Genomic DNA, 22,418 nt, shown 5'->3' with positions numbered 1-22,418 from the left:
CTGTGTAGCGGCTGAGACATTTGCAGTGGCGTGACAGAGAATAGAGTCAGTCTGGGTATCTCAGGTCTGGGACCTTGATGGGAACAGTTACAATCAGGGCGTCCCTACAAATCTATTGTGGATTCTTTGGGAGCAAAACTCCCGTGGAAGACTGACAGGGTCAAGGAATAAAACATCCTTCGGCCTCTTGCGTGCATTGTAGAACTTCCAGAGAGGCCAAGGTGCCGAGGTCCATGCCAAACAGTAAGAGAACCAGTTTGCTGGCACAGCCTCACTGCCTGAAGCATTGCCCCTGGTTTTCAGTGAGCGATAACCCGAAAGTCTCTGCAGTTCTTACTTAGGAGATTTTTAGAGGAAACAAACCATATGTTTCTTTCCTGATTGCTTCTCCTTGTGTAGTTTTTCATGCAGTCAGCAAGAGTCTTGACTTGAGTCTCCTTTTCCTCTGCTGCAGCTCTCTTCTCTGTGAACTCAGAAGAGAGGAAAACTAGAATTGAAACTATGCCTTTAGCTGTGTTTGTTATTGAGGCACCCCACCCCTTTCTCTTTTTTACAAAGACTTAAAAGGAATTAGTGATGCCTTTTGCCTATAAATCCCATAGATCAAAAGAAGTTGAGGGATAGGTGTGGAGTGATCAGCTGATAACCGTTTGTTTCTCCTTTCATTTACCCAACAGAGTAGCTCTCACATCAGAGAGATCGGCACAAGGTTCATTTTCTCCCTAGAGGCAGCCAGCTCCATTTTGGTGGGAAGGTGGGAGGAGAGGGGAAGCCAATGAAAGAGGCTGTCTGTTTGCTCGAAGGAATGGAGTGGAGTCTAGTGGGCAGAGGGGGTGGAGAGGGAATATTTGTTTTTCTTTAAGTGGTTATAATTAAAGCCTTCTACCCAATTGCTCTGTGAACCAGAAAAGGTATTTGTGAAAGTTTTTGTATGTCTTTAAGAACATTGCAGGCTTCTGTATAGAGAAGCTTGCTCTCCAGCGGCCCCTTGTGGTGAATTCTTTTTTAAATAATAGTTTCATTAACTGAGAGTACAAACTTACAAGGTGTTTTGAGCTTATTCATTCCCCAGCTCTTCCTAGATCCACCCACTCTCCCTATTTCGTGATTTTATTGACTTCAGAATGCCATCTGCTGCTTTCTGCTTTCCAACCCCTCATTCTGAAAGAGGTAGTCATTTCTTAAAGACTGTAGCATCCATGAATGTAACATTCACTGACAGGTTAACTCCACCTCCGAGCACGTGGTCTGGAGTTGTGTATTAAATCCAGCAGCATTCTCTTCAAAGTTGCATAGTCTGTGGCTCTTTAAGGCCATTCACTCAAGAAAACAGCAACATAAGGTTTTACACTCCTATTTTCCAGGTGGAAACAGGTTGACCAACCAGCATTTTCGGCTGAACTGGGCGTGGATCTCCTTTGAAAAGGAATATTACTTGATCGATGAAGACTCCAAATTTCTAGATGTTGTTCTCAAGCGCAGAGGCTACTTGGGAGAAACTTCATTTATAAGTAAGTTTAACTAGCACTTCACGTGTCTTTATACTTTTTTTCTCCAGTGATTAAACTATAGCACTAGTTTAGGTTACTGAATGTAAAATTTAGCAAGATGTTGATATTTGAATCCGTATCAACAGATCTCTGTCACGGTGCGTAAGTGTGACTTTTCTCTGGTGTAAAATACATTCTCGCAAAATTGGAAGTGATCACTGATCAATTCAAAAATAAAATCAGATATTACTGGGTTAGAATAAGCTGACATGGGTCTAATTTATCTCCAGGATACAGGTCAGCTGAAACAGCAGTGTGAAAGACATATGACGGCTACTTTAATAAATAAGCAAAATGTATTTGGTGAGTTGTTAGGCATCAAAGTGTCAACTCGCTGTGTGCTGAGTTTGAAGGCCCTGTGGCTCATGGGAAGTTCCTTCATGAACAGTATGTTATGTTTAAGGTCTATGCTGTGGGTTTCCTTTGTTAAAATGTTAAATGTTAAATCCTAGCCATTTTCTTCTGCCTTATTTAATAAACTATTAAATTTTAGTCAACAGCGCAAACGAATAAAACCTTCCTTCAACTTCGATTGAAGTCGTATTTCATTTCATCTAATGGTAAAACAGGGAAAGGTGTGGAGCAGAAATATGGTTGGTGTAGAATACTAAGTCCCTCATTTTGAGAAAAATCCATTTGATAGGATTGATAAATAGAGAAGAGCTTTGTGGAGGGAAGTGATCACTTACAATAGGAAGCTAGGAAAATACTGGCAAAAATAAAAGGGTTGCCTCTGAAACCATTCCTTTGAACTTGCACTGGTCTGCCAGCCCGTGAACATGAGGTCCCTGTCAACAGTTTCCCCCACTAAACACACTGCTCTCTCCCTGTGTGCTTGAACTCTGGATGGTGATTATTCTTTACTTTAAAAATAGTATTTTTGCTGCCAGGCAATGCTGGCACATGCTTTTACTCCTACCAGCTGGGAGGCAAAGGAAGGCAGATCCTTGTGAGATCGAAGCCAACCTGGACTACAGAGTGAAACCCTGTCTTGATAAAACAAACAAATAAAAAAACAGAAAACAAACAAAAAAAAAACCATTTTAACTTTTGAAAAGAGACTTGTGTTCCTCAACCCAGGCAGCCCCTCCTGGCCCTTCATTTGCTGCACCTCCACAAGACAGCTGTTGACCCTGTTTATTATTCTGGAGTGCTGCCAGGCAGTGGTGGTGCCCGCCTTTCCTCCCAGCACTTGGGGGGCAGAGGCAGGTGGAACTCTGAGCTCCAGGCCAGCCTCATCTACGGAGTGTCCTCCAAGACATCAAAGGCTCCACAGGCAAATCCTGTGTGGAAAAACAAAACAAACAAACAAAATCTAGAATGCAGTAGATGTTCACAGCATTCTCTGTCTTAGGGACTTGGCCTTTCTGCCTGAGCTCTGCTCTCTGCACATAGCCATGTCACTGTCAGTGAGAGGTCAGTCTCAACTGTGCTTTGTGCCTGAGAACACAGTGACCAGATTGCACTGAACACAGGTGAGAACCTCAGCAATCATCAGGGATGTTTTCATCTATTTGCAACTTGTCCCAGTATTGGCAAGTTTCCATGATGTGAGCTCCCAGTTTTCATATAGGATGACACTGAGAAAATGAAGCATTCAGAAGTATTTTTGTAATGTTTTTAATTTTATTATTTTTTGAGTTTTTTTAATATAATTTTTTTAAATTTAGAAGTATTTTTTACAGATTTTTAAAGTCTGAATTTTTTTTTCACTGCTGTTTTGTTTTATTTTGTTGTTGTTTCTACTTTTGCTTTTTATTCTTCGGCAGAATGTTAATGCATTTTTGTAAGTTATTTGTTTGGACCAGCTATGGTTATGGCTGTAGCAGCAATTCGACCACAGGCTCCATAGCTCTCCTTGGTTCATTCCTATAGCTACTTAGTAAACTGAGGCGGGAGAATACAAGAAAGACCCTGCATGTCCATGTCTGCCATCATGGAAGATGGCCCTGACATTATGCCAGGACCTGGAATAGAGGTCCAGTTAAATCGAAGCAGACTTACAGGGGTCTGCAATGAGGATGCTGCTCCCGAACAGCCTCCACTTTCCCCAGTGGACTTGAAGAATGTGTTGAAGCTGCAGACAGAACCTCACTTAAGTACCTACAAATTTTATGTAGTTCCTGATTTGTAGGTACATTTTCACAAAGATGACTCTCTATATCTTGTACCCAGAGTTAAATCACATTTGCATCTCTGTCACAGAGTGCCTGTAGAGGAAGAAAAGATCACCCCAGAGGCCAGCGGTGAATGGAGGGAGGCCTTGGCTCCAGACTGTTCACTTCTTGGTTGACCAGGAAACAGAAAGAGCTAGACCTACCCCAGGGGGGATATCACCTTCAAAGGCCTGATCTTAAGGCCTTGCTTCTGCCAGCCGGCCCTGCAGCCTATAAAATCCTGCCACCAGCTGTGGCCCACGCCTTCAAGGCATTGGCCTGAGGAGGACAGTTCCTGTTTAAACTATAGCAAGCTTTTGGAAATTAATTCTTACAGTTAACATAATAAAGAATGGGTTTTGCTATGGCGTTTTTCGTACTCAGTGTCATGCTTTGTTCTTGCTCATCTTCCACCACTGTCCCTCTCCCAACCCTCCTTTCTGCTTTTTCGTGTGACCTGAATTCTACTTCCTCCTCTCCTGCTCTGCTTTATACTTCCACAGCTTACACGCACACACACACAGACATGCACACCGGGATTTCACACCTGTTTCTTTCCTGATTCTTGCTTATCTCACTCACCGTAATGTTTTCCAGTTCCATCCAGTACATTATCTCGTAAACGCCATTGTTCTTTTTTTCTTTATGGCCGAGTGAAATCCCATTTTGTCCTTTTCCGTGATCATCCAAGTTGCCTCCATTTCTTTGCAGCAGAAATCGGTCATGCTGATATCTCTGCGGTGTGTAACAAACGCTTAAGGTCCACTAATAAACTCAATGTGCATTTGTATTTAACAATAGTTTTTGCATCTCATGGCTCCATTGCTGCTAGGTATTAAACATTTATTAAGCCCACTGAGCCCTTTATCAATTTTTCTCTTTTCTTGTGACCCTTCCTTCACCAGCTCCCCAAGACCTTGTGTCCTGACTGTGGTGCTACATTAGGCAATGGCCGGTTGTTGATGGGTTTGTTAATGCATATTGCGGCCTTACATGTGCCAGGGCTAGTCCACATTAGCCTATAGATCTTAACCCCATGAGAAAGACAGCGTTATATGTTCCGCTTTACAGGTGAGCCTAGAGAGAAAATAGGACATTCCCAAGTATTCAAGGCCCCAGGGCCCACACTGATAACCACCTCACCTGAGTGTCTCACAAACCTGAGAGCGGTTAACCTAGTAATTGGTGGCTGAGAGGGAGGAGAGCCCATTTTCTCAGGCCAAGAGCACTTGCTTCAGCCCTGCGCTGTTTTTCCATGTAAGAGAAGACCTGAAAGTTTAAGAAACAAAGTGAGCACCCATGTTTCCGGGAGCAACAATGGGGATCTGATATTGCGACCTGTGTTTCATCAGGTAGATGACTTTGCTGTCCTCTGATAAACATGGCCAAAATTGGAGGATGTGACTTGTGTTATATGAATTACTTTTTGGCTTCACTGTCCTTTTGCGTATCCTGGAAAGAGTGCTTTGCTGATGAAAGGAAATTCAGCCAAGCAGGCAGCCCCTGGCAGAGGCCTGCTAGCAGGGGTCTGTTGCTCCTGCTGTGGTGATTGTAGGGGACCCAAGCCGTGTTGGCAGCACCTCGGTGTGCGCTAGGAGCGGAGTGCAGAACTCAACCAGACAGCGCTGGGAGTCTTGCTGTGGGCCCTTTATCCTTCGACATTAAACAAGCCATGATTTACGAGCTCCTGAAGCAGATGCATATACGAAGCACTTATCCGAGCGGTGTTTCTCTGAGGACTGTGATATCAATGCTTTTAAACAAAACCTTTATCTTCATCCTCATCTTAAGAATGACAGCCCTTGATGAGTTCAGAGATAGACAAAGGAACCTTAGGTAAACACTCCAAGGCAACTTTGTTTTGCCTTAGTTTCTGATACTTAGCAAGTAAGGTGGAGCAGGATGCCCGGCTGTGAAACAAAGGAAGAGGGAATGTATCCCAGTTGGTCTGAAAGGAATGAATGACATTGTTTCTGCAGGCATCAGCACGAGGGATGGGACTGCAGAAAAAGACAGAGACTTCAAGGGCAAAGCTCAGAAGCAAGTGCAGTTCAACCCAGGCCAGACCAGGGCCTCGTGGAGAGTGAGGATCCTGAGCGACGGGGAGCATGAGCACTCCGAGACCTTCCAGGTGGTTCTCTCTGAGCCTGTGCTGGCAGTCCTGGAGTTCCCCACAGTGACTACAGTGGAGATCATTGACCCCGGTGACGGTGAGAATGTTTGTTGCCTCCCTTATGTCATTGTTCCTGAGCTTTTAGGACAACCTGCCTTTCTTATAGAGGAGTTTAAAGTTGCGATTTGGACTTTCTATGTAGAGAATTTCTAGAGTCACTAGAATTCTTGGATACATTGATGGAAAGAGGGAAACAGAACAGTAATGAAGGGAAGCTGCATCTCAAGTCAATCAACCTTAGCAGCGTTAATGCTGGGTCCTTCCCGTGGTTACCATTCTGGTCTCAGAACCATTGTGGTTCCTTCCGTTTTTTTGTGGCATCAGTTCATCAGCCGTGAAGCCTTTCTGATGTCTGAGAATACCTTTTAAGCAAATGGTTTGAGTGTCAGACCATTCTGGGCTTAATTTGTTCCTCCTATTTTATTATCTCCACCTTTGTTGGATAGTATCCACGCTATTACCCTGCCTACCCCTTCTGTGTTGAAGCGTCCCGAGCCGCAGCTCTGAAATTCTCTTAGATTAATTTTCTTGTCAATGTGTAGCCTTGGCTGACATTGTAAAAAAGGGAACATTAATGCTCTTGTAATTTGACCTTTTCCCGCCCCTTGACTACAATCCTGGTTTGTCTCCATGGGTATTTGAGTTGGGGTGGGGGGGAGGTGCATGCCTTGTTTGAAGGCTGGCATTTATGCAACCCTCGTGGAGACTTTTAAAGTTGAAATACTGTCAGAAGCCAGACATGACTTTCTTTCGTTTAAACTGACAGGCTGTTTTGTTTTGTCAGTCAGGAAAATTCTTAAAGGCTTTACAAAGATACGATCTGCTGAATTAATAAAATGGGACCCGTATGCAAATCCATGTATTAAAAGACGAAGCGTAATTATAAAGTCTGGATCAGATCCAGAGGCTTCCGGCGTCCTGAGCTTAACTAATTCTCTGCCCCTAGTCAAATATGAAGCTCCCTTACATTTGTAATTTTCATTTGAGGATATTTAATATTAATTGCATCTCCTTAATCTGTGGATAAATAATTAACTTTCCTCTGGTCTGCAGCTTTGGGGATATACTTTCCTAATAGTACTTTTTCTCTTTTAAACACTCCTAAGACAACTTTAATACATTTAAGCTGCTCCTTTACTTTAAGCTGGAAGCTAGCTTCTGAGATTTTATTTGCTATTTAGTAAAATTGCTATCATTTACCGTAAGGGATAAGACTAAACTTGGTGCTGCATTCCTAACCATAAGGTCAGAGTGCGTCTCTCTATCAGAGATGTGCCTGCGTAATGGGCTTTTAAAACAAAGGAAACACGGACACCTGCAAACATGCGTACATACTCCCTGGTCCTCACATATTCGTAACTATGCTATTGTAATGGTCTATCAACATTTCTGGTTTTTAATTGAATAGCCGTGACTTAGGCAAGGATTTTAACTGGTTGTACATTTTACTTACGTACATTAGCATCTACAGTCACCTGTAGATTGTCATTGCTTATTTACTTAAGGTGAAGCCATACTCTCTGCTAACATGGATCGTGTCTAATTCCTCCTCTGCCTGCCTGCATCTGTGGCCCTCTGCAACACTGTAATCAGCAGTGAGCCTCCGCTGTCACCTCAAGACGATGTCCAGTCCTCATGCCCATGTGGCATCCATGCTGCCGTAGTCTTGAGTGGCAGACACCAGCCCAGCGGGCGTGCTCCAGCACTCCCCTGAGAATTTGAATGGCCATGAACACAATAGCAGTACATTTCCAAGCAGTGCTGACAGCTGGTTCCTGCCCTGCCCCTTGGGAAGGGGCCATCCAGAGGTAGCTTGACCATCAGAAGGGCCTTCTAGCCTAGAGTAGACACATTTTGTTGCATGGAAATGTAGGATGGAATGGGGACTTTAATGTTATTCAGTAAGTGTGGGGGAGGGGGAGAATGGCTAGAACATTCTGCTGCCAGTGTGGATATCGGCAACCTTCCAGACTAATGGATTCCCACGCTTATTGAACATATCAATAAATTTGGTTTCCTTGTAACTTGAAGCCTGTAGTTCAAAGAAAATCAGACTAAAGGAAGGGCAGACTTCTCAACAGTGACAATAACCTCTCACATTCCAGGTGTCTGTGGACAAAAGAGAAGGCAGCTGTGTGGTCACATGACCTCAGCCTCACTCAGCATTCATGTCTTTTTTGTCTGAGTTTATCCCACAATATTCTTTTTCATATGGAAAGTTCTGGCTCGGAGGGGACTGAAGTACCCTTAGCCACTGAACTTCTTTTCTGGGTGAGAAGATTGAGGAGGCATCCCTTCATCCCTGCAGAAGCTAGCCATGTGCAGCTGTTTTGTTTGATTGACAGAGATGCTAGGATGCTCTCTGTATAAAGGAGAAGTCCCTATAAAATTACTGTCCAGTGGCAGCAACTGTCTTCCACTGAAAGAACCATCATCTCCGGGCTGGACTGTGAGCACAAATCAGCCCTGTTGATTTCCAGAAGACAGGAGAACCTAAGGGGGAAATTTAAGGTCACTGCTATGCCCTTTTGTCTCACCACTGACCCCTCCCCTGAAGTCCAAATGAAGTAATTTACAGGCAAGGTGAAATGTCAGTCAGATCACCACCCTACCCTTCTGTGAGCCCCACAACACATCAAGGGCTTGGCAACTTTATCTCATTCCAAACTTAAAACTCTAATTCTGTGACTTTTTTTTTTTTTTTTTTTTTTTTTTTTTTTTTTTTTTGTGTGTGTGTGTGTGTGTGTGTGTGTGTATCAGTTCATCGGTGAGCTCTCAGGGGCTCAAAGGATTTTCTTCCACACAATCGCCCAGCCATTGAGTATTAGAGGCAATAGTTAAGAAGTAAAAGCATTAAGATATATATGTGTTACATGTGTTTTCTCCCTCCTAAACCATCTCTACCTTGAGTTATCAGCTTTCATCATTTCATACTGCCAGAAAAAAAAAAAAAAGCGAAATCTTAAATCACAGTCAGGGCCTTCGCAAATGCAACAGTGGTACAGTTGTTTGTGTAGGTCACACAGCAGAATGTGTGTTTTCACTTTCAAAACTTAACATGTATTAGCACCAGAGAATAAACCCAAATGTTCTAAAACAAAACAAACAAAACAAGAGCACTTTCAGCCCTTTTAGTATTAAGTACCTGTGTAGTCAAAGGCTTACTGAGCATCTGCTACGGATGCCAAGGATCCTGCTGATGCAGGTGAGACACTACGGGTGCTTGGTACCCATGAAGTACGGCCTGTGATCTTGTGACCACATCCCATCAGCTAACAGTACAAAATGCTGTGTGCCTTGATAAATACTGAGCTGTAGAAGGACCATATGTCCCACTTAACATTTTATTAGAGGTTTATTTACTTACTTTATATGTGTGGGTGGTTTGCCTGCATGTATGTCAGTGCATCACATCCATGCAGTGCCCGTGGCAGCCAGAAGGGGGCGTCAGATCCCCCGGAACTTGGGTTACAGATGGTTGTGCTGTGAACGGAACCCAGGTCCTCCGCAAGAGCAGCCAGTGCTCTTAACAGAGCAAAGACATTGCTCCAGCCTTAACCCAGTTTTGAGAGGTTTTTCAGGACAATGATTCTTAGTTTTCTGTCTGTTAAATCCTGTATCTCAAACAATGCCACTGTTTCCTAGTCTTAGAAACATACAAGGAATTAACTGGTCCTAAACACTTTTGTTTCTATTAAAGGAAAATATGTTTGTTTGTTTGTTTGTTTGTTTTTAAATAGGTCCTGTTCTTCTTCTTCTTCTTCTTTTTTTTTTTACTTCCTAATCTCTACCCATAATAAAATGAGTTGTATGTATATTTACTAGGAGAACACAACTGCAAATATTTGAGTATAAATACATGGAAAAACTAGAAAGCCCATTTTTATATATTATTTTTCTTGTTACACCTGATATGCCTGTAAGCTTGTATTAATCAGGTCATTTTGATATTTCCTTGATCATATAATCATGAACAAGTAGATCAACTATTTCATTTCTATAAGGGTTTTGGTGGAATAAGATCTAGTTGCTGCCTAATATTGTAAAAAATTTATATTAAGTACAGCTATAAAGAAGGCTCAGCAGTTAAGAGTACTTACTGCTCTTGCAGAGGACCTGGGTTCAAGTCCCAGCACCCACATAGTAGCTCACAATCACCTGTAACTCTAGCTGCAGGGGATCTGATGCTTGCTTCTGGCCCCCACAGGCTCCTGTATATATGTGGTGCACCTATCTATGTGCCAGCAAAACATTCGTACATGTTTAAGAACAATAGAGGTTGTCATGTCACTCTGGCCACTAAGTTTGAAAAGATAATTTTTGGACCTTCTACCCTCCTGATAGGAGTTTGCATCACAGCACGTGTGAGGTCGGCTCACTGTTTCACTTGTGTCTTGCCCACACTCCTTTTTAAAATGGTCTACATTAACTCAGTCCGCTGTTGGAAAAAAAAAAAGGGTAAGAGAAATGTCAAAGTTCAAGCATCCATGACAGTATTCAGAGACGTCTGCATTGAATACACTTGTTGGTTAGTGCAAACACAGTGTGGTGGCCGGAGACTCCTGGCATGCCTTCTGGGTTGTCTTTAGACATGCCAGGTTCTCTCAAGGCGGGGAACAGTCAGTGCTTTCATCTATGCCCCAAGTTCTCTTCCTGTTCATCTATTCCGACTGATTTACACAAGACAATTTGTTCTGTCATGTTTTTAGTGTTTCTTTTTCTTTCATCTGTACAGTGTAATGGAGAGAAAGGACAGGATGAAATTATCTCTCAACTGTGGCTACAACTTTATTTCTGAAAACTGAAGCCAGTTTTTTTTTTTTCTTTTCTTTTAAGTTGTAGTATAGCCAAAACCTAAAAATAAAAACTGCAGTTACAAAGCGAGGACTTGTTATGTTGTATAGTCAGGCCGATGCATGGAGGATACATTCACCCTATCCAGGCTTATCTTTCAGAGTATAACGTATTCACAGCTGGAGAGATGGCTCAGCGGTGAAGAGCACTGTCTGCATTTTTAGAGGTCTTGAGTTCAATTCCCAGAAACTACATGGTGGCTCACAACCATCTATAATGAGATATGGTGCCCTCTTCTGGTGTGCAGGCACATATGCAGATAGAGTAGTCATGTACATAAAATAAACACAAATCTTTTTTAAAAAAAAGTATTCACATGTACCAGAAAGTGGGAAAATATCTCACATTTATTATCAGAAAGATTATTCAATACAGTCATAAGCGTGGAACACAGATGTGAGGAGCCAAAGAAACCTTAGACCTCCTGCTTTTTTCTCTGCAAACTTGAAACTAGCAAGAAGTTATGAGTATTAGTCATTTACTCATTTATAATCCTCCCACAGGGAGGTAGCCATTCTAGTTCTTGAGAGCACAGCACTGGGTTGCTTTTTTTTTCTCCTACTGACTTATGGTCACTTCTTGAGGCTGCATTAATCCCACAACGAGCCCTCACTTCTTCCTTTGCAGGGACTGTGAGAGTTTCAGCCTGTTAAGTGAATGGGATTTCACATGGGCACTCTATGACATATGCCTTTGTATGTTCTCTGTCTATACTAATGTATGTTAGCCATGTTATCGAAAATAAAATGTATAGGAAATTTTCAGCTCTTTAAAGGAATCCTCTAGGTCAGTGATTCTCAACCTTCCTAATAGTGTGGCCCTTTAAGACAGTGCCTCATGTTGTCATGGCCCCCAACCACAAATTTATTTTTCTTGCTACTTCATAACTGTCATTTTGTTACTGTTAGGAATCGTAATGTACATATCTGATACTCGGGATATCTGATATGCTGTCCCCTGTGAAAGGGTTGTTTGAGCCCAAAGGGATCAGAACCCCTGGTTGAGAAACACTGCTTTAGCTACTTGCTTCTAGCTTCCACTTAACCTTCTTCCCCTCTCCCTGCCTTTTCTCCACTTACCATGAGGAAAACCTCTTTTTCTCAGTATCAGGTTAGCTTTTTCCTCGTGTGTTAGCAGTGTCCCACTCTCCCCTTCATGACTTCCTTTGGGGAGAACTCTGGGCGACCCATAGCGGTTATGAGCATGAGCTCTGGGATGGCTTGTCTGAGTTCACACCCACCGTCAGCGCCTCCTCACGTGACCTGCAGTGGCTTATTTGGCCTCTCGTGTGTGTGTTGTGTCCTCAGAGCTAAAATGCCTATCACAGGTGTTCTTACCTCAAGAGTTACAGAAAAGACGAAGCCAGTCGATACACGTGAAGTGTTTATAGACTAGAACTTGGCAAAGAGTAAGACTGTAGGTGTCAGCTAACTGTGTCTAAAGACTGATGCAGGAATGGTGTTCTGAAACATGTCGCTCATCCAAAGCTGTGCTGACTTGAGTCCGCCTATGCATACCCTTCCGCCGTATCTGTAAACTGAAGTGGAAAAATCACGTTAAGCTAAACGCCAACCGTAAAAATCATTCATTCTCTCTCTGATACCCTTTTATAGCTTCTCCCACAGGTCACATACTTCTGTTAAAAAGTTAGGTCAACAAAAGACCTGAATTTGATATGGGCCTATTCGCCCTCTGTCAGATCAAATGTGGGAGTGAATTCCAGGTCAGAGGTCGTTGTCTGGACACCCAGTTTTCTTCTCTCTTTGTGGTTCAAGCCCACAGCCACTGGGGAGAAGTCCTGACTTACATAATCCAAAGTGCATGGGTCACAGGTTGCTGAAGGAACCAAACCTTAAGTTCTCCAGGCTTAAATCCTAGAGGGGCAGCTTAATTAAAACCCAATGTCCCCCAGAACATACTTGAAAACAAAACTGGGCAAGACAGTTTGCAGTGTATAAGGAATGTTATGTGTGATTAAGCCAGGTTTAATCAGCTCTGGCTTTTGTAACAAAATATCACAGATTGGGTGACTTTCATAAAACAGGTAATAATGTCTATCTGTTCCTCACAGTTGTGGAGAATTAAGACTCTGAGCTCAAGGTGCAGGTCTGGAGGGATTGCCTAGTATGTTTGAGACCCTGACTCCATCTCCAGCAATGCTAAAACAAACAAGCAGACCAAGCTTGGGCTAGTATACCTGGATCTTGATGAGGGTCCTCAGGCTTACAGACATTCACCTCCCGGGTGTGTCCTCAAGGCATCACCCAGCATCCCTTGTCTGTGGGTGAAGAGAGAGCTTTGCATGGCTTTTATGAGAACATCGATCCTTATCGGGCCTCCACACTCATGACCTTCCCTAAATCTACTTGCTTCTCCAAGGCCCACCTCCTCCACCATCACACTCAACATAGGAGTTTAGAGGGACAAAAGCATTAGCACGTGACAAACTTTTGCTAATATTTCATATAAAGGCCACAGAGAATGTGGCATGAAGTCTTAAAGTCAGTCTTGAAGGGGGCTGGAGAGATGGCTCAGTAGTGAAGAGCACTTGTCTGCTCTTCCAGAGGACCTGAGTTCAATTCTCAGCAACCACATGGTGGCTCCCAACCATCTATGCAGGGATCTGATGCCCTCTTCTGGCTCACAGGTGTACATGCAGGTAGAGCACTCATCTACACAAAAGAAAGGAAGGAAGGGAGGAAGGGAGAGAGAAAGAAAAATCTTTAAAAAAAAGTCAGACTCCCATGAGTTCTTGGAAAGGGGTTTCTGAGAGTCACTGGATATTTTAATGTTCCCTGGCACTTTATTTAATTTTACACTAAAATCGTGATGATGCTTACGCTAAAATTTTGTATTTGGTAAAATCGTACTTGATAATTGTAGCTGCAAATATAACCATTGTAAAAACTTGCCTTAAAAACCAACTAGCAGGGCTGGAGAGGTGGCTCAGAGGTTAAGAGCACTGGCTGCTCTTCCAAAGGTCCTGAGTTCAATTCCCAGCATCCACATGGTGGCTCACTGCCATCTATGATGAGATCTGGTGCCCTCTTCTGGTGTGCAGGTGTATGTGCAGGCAGAACACTGTATACATAATAAATAAATAAATAAATAAATAAATAAATAAATAAATAAATAAGCACTGTATACATAATAAATAAATAAATAAGTAAGTAAGTAAGTAAGTAAATAAAGCTTTAAAAAAAATAAAGGTGTGCATCACCACACCCAGCTTTGTACTTAAAAACAAAACAATAAAAACCAGCCAAGCAGTTTCCTCAGTTTGCCACTTGGATGCCCTCTAGAGCAGGATCCGATAGGGCAACACCCTCCTCCTGTGTGAGCTGCTCCTTCAGGATGCTGCCTTGTACTCTGCACAGAGTGCTGGTGAAGATAGCCAAATTCTAGAGCCTTCCCTTTGAGTATGGCCTCAGTTCTCCACCTACTAGATGCCTTGGCTCTGTGTGGAACAGTTGCTCCCTCCCTTCTTTTTGGCACATGCAGTGCATCTTGGCTCTTCTCAGCCTCCAGTTTAGTCTTTTTATCTCTGGTCCCTTGCCTTCGCCTTCAGTCCCTCCAGCCGTGACCCTACTCTGGCCGGTGGCTGCACGTATCTTACACCTGAATTTTTCCAGTCTGACCTCTCCGCTGAAATCCAAGATCATGCACTCAAAGGGCAACTTAGAGTTTTCCAACCTCAATTTTAGCATACCCCAAATGTAACCCTAGGTTTCTCAAATCTGGCCATAGAGTGTCCCGCCCTTTTTACAAACAGCAACTTTATCTGTAAAAGACTGACCAAGGTTACAGCTTGAGTCGTCCTGGGTTCCCCGGGTTCTTCCCTGTACCATTTCATCAGAAAACTTGTGAGTCTCTGCTTATGATACATCCAGTTCACATCCACACTGTATCAGCTGTTGTTACTTCCTGGGCCTTGCCATCCATCATCTCCTGCCTGGATGGGTACAAAGTCTTAAAACCAGGGGCTTTGTTTCAACTCCTCCTACTACTTCATGTCTATCACAAAGTGGCTGAAACTTAAGTTCATAAAACACATCAGAGTACAGCACCGTCACCCGGGTCCAATGCCTTGTAAGGAATCCATCTGCAGATACTGGATGTGCAAACAGGACTAGACTATGTGTTAAAAGTTGTGACCTACTCTCTATAGCAACCAGAGAGCCAAAAGGTCCTACAGCAGAAACCCAAAATGCTCAGCACTTGAGCTGACATCTTCCCTAATAGTTGTCCTTAATTCTAATTCTGGGTCTGAAAAACCCGGATGTGCACAGTCCTGTAGGATGTCCTCCTTCTTGCTTGCATGCTACAGTTTCCCCATGCATCAGCCTTCCATCAGGGCACACCTAAGCCATCCTTTCTTTCCTACCATTACATGTTCCCATTCCTTTGCCTGATTTCAGATTCTAGCTAAACACAGGTGAAGGGCGGGAGATGTAGATTGTGTGCCAACTATTCTAGGTAGTATTTTGTCAACTTAACGCCAGCCAGAGTTCTGTGGGAAGAGGGCTCCTCATCACAGGAAATATTCCCATCAGATTGACTTGTGCACAAGCCTGGGGTGCAGTATTTGATGTGTGATTGGTGTGGGAGAGCCTAGTCTTTGTAGGTAGTGCCAATCCCGGTCAGGTGGTCCCAGCAGCCCAGGTGTCTGTGTGACCTGCACACCCATCCCATCTCCCCCTCTTCCGCCTCACACGTGACCTGCTGGGCCCCTCGCCCACCGTGCTTGGCACACACTGCGCCACCTGTTCTGCCACCACTCCCAGCACATTCTGCTCTTGGGCTCCTTTCGCAAGTAATATCTTTGCCTGGGATTCTCTGCTCTTCACGTAGACTTCTCATGACCACCTTCCCAGCCCAGCTGGGTTTTACAGGAATGCTTCCTGTGACTCTCCTAAGCATCATTCACCACCCAGCAGGCTCTTCCCGACACTTGGATTTCTTTCTATGCATCACCTCCAGTATCTTACGTACTTTAATTATGTTCTTCCTATTAACAATCTCCCAACAGAAAGGAAGCTCCATGAGGGTTTCATTTACTTCTACATCTGTGGTGCCCAGCATAGTACCTGGCAAGTTGAAATGAGAATTTAATGAACAAATAATTACTTATAAGATGGAACTTTTCAAAAAATGAAAGAGAGAGTATTAGAATTAGTATTAGTATTAGAGAGAGTCTTGGAAGAAAACAAATGACACTGGAAAAAAAATATTCATTTCAAAAGCATTTCCTCAAGGAAGGGTTGAAACCCAGGCATGTGAAATGCCCCCAGGACAGTGAGGGCCAGTGCCTGTACCACCTGTAGGTAGAAGAGAGTTGCACATACCTCCGAATATCTGAGAGTTGCTGGGTTACAAAATGAACTCCAGGACTCATTGGCTCTTAAACTATTTTCAGGTTTTCATGTATGTGTATCTATACCTTTGTGTATGTGCATGCATATGTGTGTAGTATTCAGGGAGGCCAGGTATCAGATCCCCTGGAGCTGGAGTTACAAGATGGTATGAGCTGCCCTTTATAGGTGCTAGGAATTGAACCCTTAACCACTGAGTCATCTCTGCCTCTTGCCCCGGAAGCCCCTTCCTGCAGGCTCTTCTCCTCTGGCTGACCCACCCAGAAGCCTCAGTATCAGGGAAACCTCCGCAGAAGCTCTCATCCTTCATGCCCTCAGCCACAGGGCAGGGTGGACTGTGGGTCTTCATTGTGTGGGCTATTCTAGAGTCTTTTATAGCCATAGAAGAACCATGCTTACTGTTTCAAAGATAATCAGGAAACGGTTTCTGTGTGGATGTTAAGACTTTCAGGGAAACAGACTTGCAGAAGAATACCAGGATCTGTTTTGGGTTTATAATGCCAAACGATTGAACTAAATGATCGTAAAAATTTTTACACAGTGGCTCTATTTTTAACAATTTAATTGTGCTATTTATATTACTTAATGTACCTTTCATCTCCATTGAAAATGAATCATTGAGATTTATAATGTTATATAAACACAGTTTTTATGTCACAAGTAATTGCTACCCTGCTAGGGAAGAAAAAAATCTCTACAGAGGTATTCTTATAGCTGATAAAGACACTTAGGAACTCTAAATGAACTGTTATTTGAAAACAGTTGAAGAATATATTGTTACACTTTTAATTATGAATCATCCAAAAGGAGGCCCATTGGATAGAGTAGACATTACATGATCTGAGTTCCAATCCTGAGTAACGGTTGGCTTGGGAGCCAGGTTCAACTGTATGAACCCCACCACGGTTCTGTTTATACCGGGGAAGATGCCATGCCTTAACAAACAGAAAGAGGAGGCTTGAAAAGAACTATGCAGTGGTATGTATTGAGAAGAAAGGAGTGCCTGGAGATGGAAGCTATGCTGAGGTTTGCATACCCATCCTTTCCCCTCCCCCACCCTTCCCCCAACACTGTTATTCTAAAAAAGAAAAAGGAAAAAAAAAACTACTAGAGAAATTTTAAGTTTCTGAGATAAGAAATTCAGACCAAGAAAACAAAAAATGGCGGCAACTGTAATTGTGTTTCCTTCTTAGAATCCACCGTCTTCATTCCCCAGTCGGAGTACTCCGTTGAGGAAGATGTGGGTGAGCTGTTCATTCCCATCAGGAGAAGCGGAGACATCAGCCAGGAGCTGATGGTGATCTGCTACACTCAGCAAGGTACTGCCATCGCTGAGCCAAGTGAAATAACCTCTAGTGTGCCCACCGGCCTCTCTACTGGGGCCTGAAGGGCGGGCTTTGTTGTGGCTTTTCATCGACACTGAGGCATTCCCTAAGAACTGTGCTGTAGAGTGGTGTCTCTAGGAGCTCCTTTGAGTCAGTCTGTCAGGAAACTGGTGCTTCTCCCCTCAAGTACTGGTCACTTAGTCCAGTTTAAGGTTGCAGGGAACTGAAGCTCACCCAGACTTTTCAAGCCTAAGAGGGTTTTTAGAGGTGGAGTCTGGTACAGCCTCCTAGCAGACAGCCTGTGCTGTCTTAACAGGTCACTGCCTTAGTAGGCTGCTCAGTGGCTTCCCTGCAATGCCAAAGGCTGCGAGTTTGGTCCTCAGCACATCAAAAAGAGAAAGAAAGGGCTGAAGTAATGGATGTCTGAGGAGGAGACACTAATTTAAAGCTGCTTTGACTGGTAGCAGCAGGGTCCTAATAGTTTTCCTCTGTTGTCTATTAGGAAAAAGACCAGGTATCAGGTTCTATGAGACCCAAACAAACAAACAAACAAAAAAAGTGTAGGCTTGAATGAAAAGCCAAAATTGAGACTTTTGTACCTTTTATTTGTGATTGCAGAACTTTATTAAGCAGAAGGCCATATAGGAAATGAATTAGAGACAAAGCATTATCAATTGAAAACAGGCCAATGAATTATTGACAAACTTATTTATTGGAAATGGGTCTAAGTTTCTCTGAATCTTTTCTAAACATGCCTTCATGGAGAAAACAAGAAAGTGTGTGTGAATGGCTAAGCAACCATGAGAGGCATATATGCAAATTTCCATTGGAAATCAATAGATTTCCTCTGAGCATATGATTTTTGACATGATTAGTGCTAAAATGGCCAAGATAACTAAGCCAACATGTTGATATTTGGTGAACTCTGGAGAGAGCCGTGGATTTAGATATTTTCTTGAAGTGCTTTAAGCCTTCCGTAAGCATTCAACTCAATTTTCAAAATGCTCTCAATGTTAAAGAACAGTAAACGAGCATTTAGAAGTGTGATGCTAGTTCATAATCATTGCGAACAAATTTCAAAGTGCTGTTTTGCTTGTATGTGAGCATTCTGAGAGAGGTGAATTTGCATAAGACAAATTTAAGATTAATATACAAAAGTTGTTAACATAACAAACCATTTTCTAGAGAAAACAGTGGAAAAGAAAAGAGGTCCCATAAGCTGTTGTTGCCATATCAGGCTTTCATGAAAAATTGCCATTAATATGTATGTGATATGGAAAGGAGGACCAGGCTGCTGGAAATAATGTGTTGACTTCTGAATGACTCACGTCCCCAGAGCCTAAAACCCAGCAGATAAACAGAAGGTCTGAGACAAGCACAGAAAGCATGTGGCCTTGGCCTGGACCTGGGAAACATTTGAACAGCGGGAGGTATTATTTTTGCCCTGTGGTATTGATCTGAAAGCTTGTTGGAGGAAAGGCAGGAGAAAAACACCAGAAAGCCAAGATTTGCCATGTGCGAGGTCATTTGAAGGAGACCTGAGATACAAGGACACTCTGAAGGTGGAGCTGCAGTTCTGGGATGTTTCCTATGCAGTTGCAACAGTTAGATATGGAATATGAAAACAACAGGTTTTGGAAACAGTTGCAACACTGAAGTCTTTTGGGTTCTCTTGGCCCCTAGGGACAGCGACCAGCACTGTGCGGACGTCCGTGCTGTCTTACTCCGACTACATCTCCAGGCCTGAGGACCACAGCAGCGTGATCCGCTTTGACAAAGATGAACGTGAGAAGATGTGTCGTGTAGTGGTAATTGATGACTCCTTGTATGAGGAGGAGGAGACGTTCCAGGTCCTTTTGAGCATGCCCATGGGCGGGAGGATTGGTGACAAGTTTCCAGGAGCCAAGGTGACCATCCTCACAGACCAGGATGACGGTGAGTCCTAATTTATCTTACCTTGGACAACAACACTGGCCATGACTCTCTATACAGGGGAAAAGATGGAACTCAAATAGAATTAGGGGGTGCATGTTGATTCTCTGCCAGATTTTATAGTTGACGAAGATCCATCAATCGTTGGCCACATCCGTCATTCCTCCGCATTAATTTAAAGTTAAGTGTTCTGTATTGGTTTGTTTTTATTTATTAAATTATACGTGTTGAGGAAGCACCTGAGTGCAGGTTCCCAAGGAGGCAAGAAGTGAAGGCCGGGTTCCCCTGGAGCTGCAGTGACAGGTGCAGATGCTCGGTATGAGCAGTCCATTTAGGTGCTGGGAACTGAACTTGGATCCTTGGTAAAAGCAAAAGGCATCTTAACTGCTGAGCCATCTACTCAGCCAAGATCTATACTTACACCAAGTGCGGCAATCTTATTTCAAGTTGAATCACTCTTAGAGAGCCAGTATTTTAAATGTCCAAAATAAACCTAAGAACGTGGATTAAATTCCCATCTATCATCTAGAGAGCTCTTTTACGTGTTCTATCTATAACGGTTTAGATGGAGCAGGATTTAATTTTAAAATATGAAATCTAACTGATATCTGCTCTAATCCAGTTTGTTGTTATTTATTTATATACATTGGTGTTTTGATTGTGCATGTCTGTATGAGGGTGTCGGATCTCCTGGTGCAGGAGTTATAGATAGTTGTGAACTGCCATGTGGGTGTTGAGAATTGAACCCGGGTCCTCTGAAAGAGCAGCCAGTGCTCTTAACCTCTGAGCCCTCCCTCCAGCCCCTTTAATTCAGTGTTTGTTTGTTTGTTTGTTTGTTTGGCTGCTGTTTTGGTATGGACTTCTATGACATGCGCATGGGAAAGATAAATGTTAGGGGGGAAGTTTACACATGTAAGTCATGTATCAAGTTAAGACATAAGCCTTAACAAGAACCAAGAGTGATATCCTCTCCTCTGTTCCTTGGACAAGACAGAAAGTTAGATGTGTGAGGTAAGTGGCTTGTATTTACACACCTCGAACACACAGGGAAGTGGCGTCAGGGCTTGTATGCACCCTTCCTTTCCTGGAAAATACCTTCTTGGAATGAGGTGAACAATTGAGAGTTTTTATTTCGTATTTTGCAGAATTCTTCTTTCCTTAACCCTGGTGCTGTAAGGGTTAAAATTTGAGGCTTTGGGGTTACAGCTGAATATTGCTCCTCCTACTCAGTTACTCTGAAACTATAGTCAGATTAATCTGCTGGTCGCTTTCTCCGCCTATCTTTTCCATTCCATTTCTGCACTACCATACTAATTCAGATAGGCCTCATTCTTTCTTTATAGGTCTTAGAAACAACTTTATTAATACAGGCCCAGTTTCTGGTTGAGTGCTTTATCTTAAATCTTGAGAAACTGTTATGAAATTTCTTCGACCTGCAAGGAAGGAATTTGCCCTGGCTCCTCTAAACCGGTAGAGAGAACACAGTCCAGCAGGGTTTGTACTCACCACAGGGTTCAAGGTCAGACATCCACATGGTATTCAGCTCAGTAAGAACTCACGTAAGCGTGGCTTAAATGTTTACCTGATAGTGTCCTCTTACAATACTCAAATGATGATGTCTAGTGGCAGGCATTTCCCCAAACAGTACTCAGAAGATCTGATTTTTTCAACACTGTTATGATTCACCCCTTCTTAAGACTGACAGCTGCACTTAGAACCTGGAAGTTTGCTCTTTGCTCGACAGTTCTGAATTTCTTGTTGTCTTTATCATCTGCCCCATGGAAGCTTAGTTTGGTGCTGACATACGTTAAAATTATGCATATAATACATATATTATTCGATATGAAGGAAAATACTTTAACTAGGCCACTGTGGGGGTCCATGATTCTATGCCAGGAAAAGAGGAACATGTGAAGAGTCACAGGCAGATGAGAGATGCTTTATGCGTTCCATGCTAGACTTTTGAAGACATCCAGACAGGCAAACAACAACAGTAAAACGCCCCAGTGCCATGCTCATGCAAATGGGCACAACGGATGAGGCGTTCAGTAGCTGACTGCTCCCAAATGAGGAAATGAAGTTCTTGTACTTTTCTAACTCAGGGGACACAGAATCTTCTAAAACAAGATTGCCCCTCTGTGACATTATAAAATAGTAGCATTTTGTGTCTAGCGAATGGAAGACAGAGGTGAGGATGGAAGGGACCCCTCTTCTGGGCAAATACCTGAAAATCTCTACTGGACCAAGAGTCTCTCCGAGCCGATTAATTTTAGCCATAGGAGCATAGCATTAAGATCTGTGTTGCATCGCTAGGAAACAGCTAAACTTCCTGGCATTTGGAAGTTATGTGTTGGTGATGGAGCTGAGTTCAGGAATATGCAGACATCCTACTCATCTTCACCAGCATCTTCAGTGTTCTGTCGTATCCCAAGTTAACAATGAAATACTGCAGTGCTGGTCCCTTACCAAAAGGCTTAATTCAACACTGAGCCTATTTCCCTCAGTCTTTGGAGTACGTGCAGGGATGTTGAAGCTGAATCCATGGTCTGCCTTTGTGTGACAATCCACATGGTGGCTTCATTAAAATGGTGTCTCCCTGGAATCACTGCCATGCCAGGCAGAAAGTAGAAGCTTCTACAGGATGGACCCCGTGGTATGTGAATCTTAGTTCAGAGATGTTCAACAGCTTATACCATTAGAATCAAAGGCAAGAACACTCTTGCCGAGAAAAAAATGTTTTATGCTACAGAAATGCATCAGGAGTGACTGTGAGTGAACTTGTTTGCATTTGTGCAAAGCTGAAAGACCAGCTTGCCTCCTTCTATTTTTCCTTTTTCCTTAATCTTAAATACAATTATTTACACTAACGTAAGAGCCAGGTAAGGGATGCCAGCCAGTTTGTATAAGAAAGGGCCAGATTCAATTAAAGTAATAACTTCACAAACAAATCCCGCGTTAAGTTTGCCTAAGTTAAGTCGCTCTTTAAAAATAAGGAATTGGGTGTGGGGAATGAGTTCATGATTGCTCAGAACATCCTTGAGTTGTATACATCCCTG

The 22,418-nt window shown here is 43.0% G+C and overlaps 1 protein-coding gene across 2 annotated transcripts in view; it reads left to right on the top strand.

Annotated features, from left to right (window-relative positions):
- Frem2 (FRAS1 related extracellular matrix 2) overlaps window positions 1–22,418 on the top strand; it is a 128,568-nt gene that overhangs the window by 53,528 nt on the left and 52,622 nt on the right. For both annotated transcript variants that reach the window (XM_055596878.1, XM_055596879.1), the window contains exons 3-6: window positions 1,365–1,511; window positions 5,686–5,916; window positions 17,299–17,424; window positions 19,114–19,365. In XM_055596878.1, coding sequence (XP_055452853.1) covers window positions 1,365–1,511; window positions 5,686–5,916; window positions 17,299–17,424; window positions 19,114–19,365 — 756 coding nt within the window. The remainder of the gene's footprint in view (window positions 1–1,364; window positions 1,512–5,685; window positions 5,917–17,298; window positions 17,425–19,113; window positions 19,366–22,418) is intronic.

The sequence above is a fragment of the Psammomys obesus genome, unplaced genomic scaffold (assembly GCF_907164565.1).
Source record: "Psammomys obesus unplaced genomic scaffold, mPsaObe1.curated_primary_1811, whole genome shotgun sequence".
Lineage (NCBI taxonomy): Eukaryota > Metazoa > Chordata > Mammalia > Rodentia > Muridae > Psammomys > Psammomys obesus.
The sequence above is the reverse complement of the archived record's forward strand: the minus strand, read 5'-3'. Positions and strand labels throughout refer to the sequence as shown.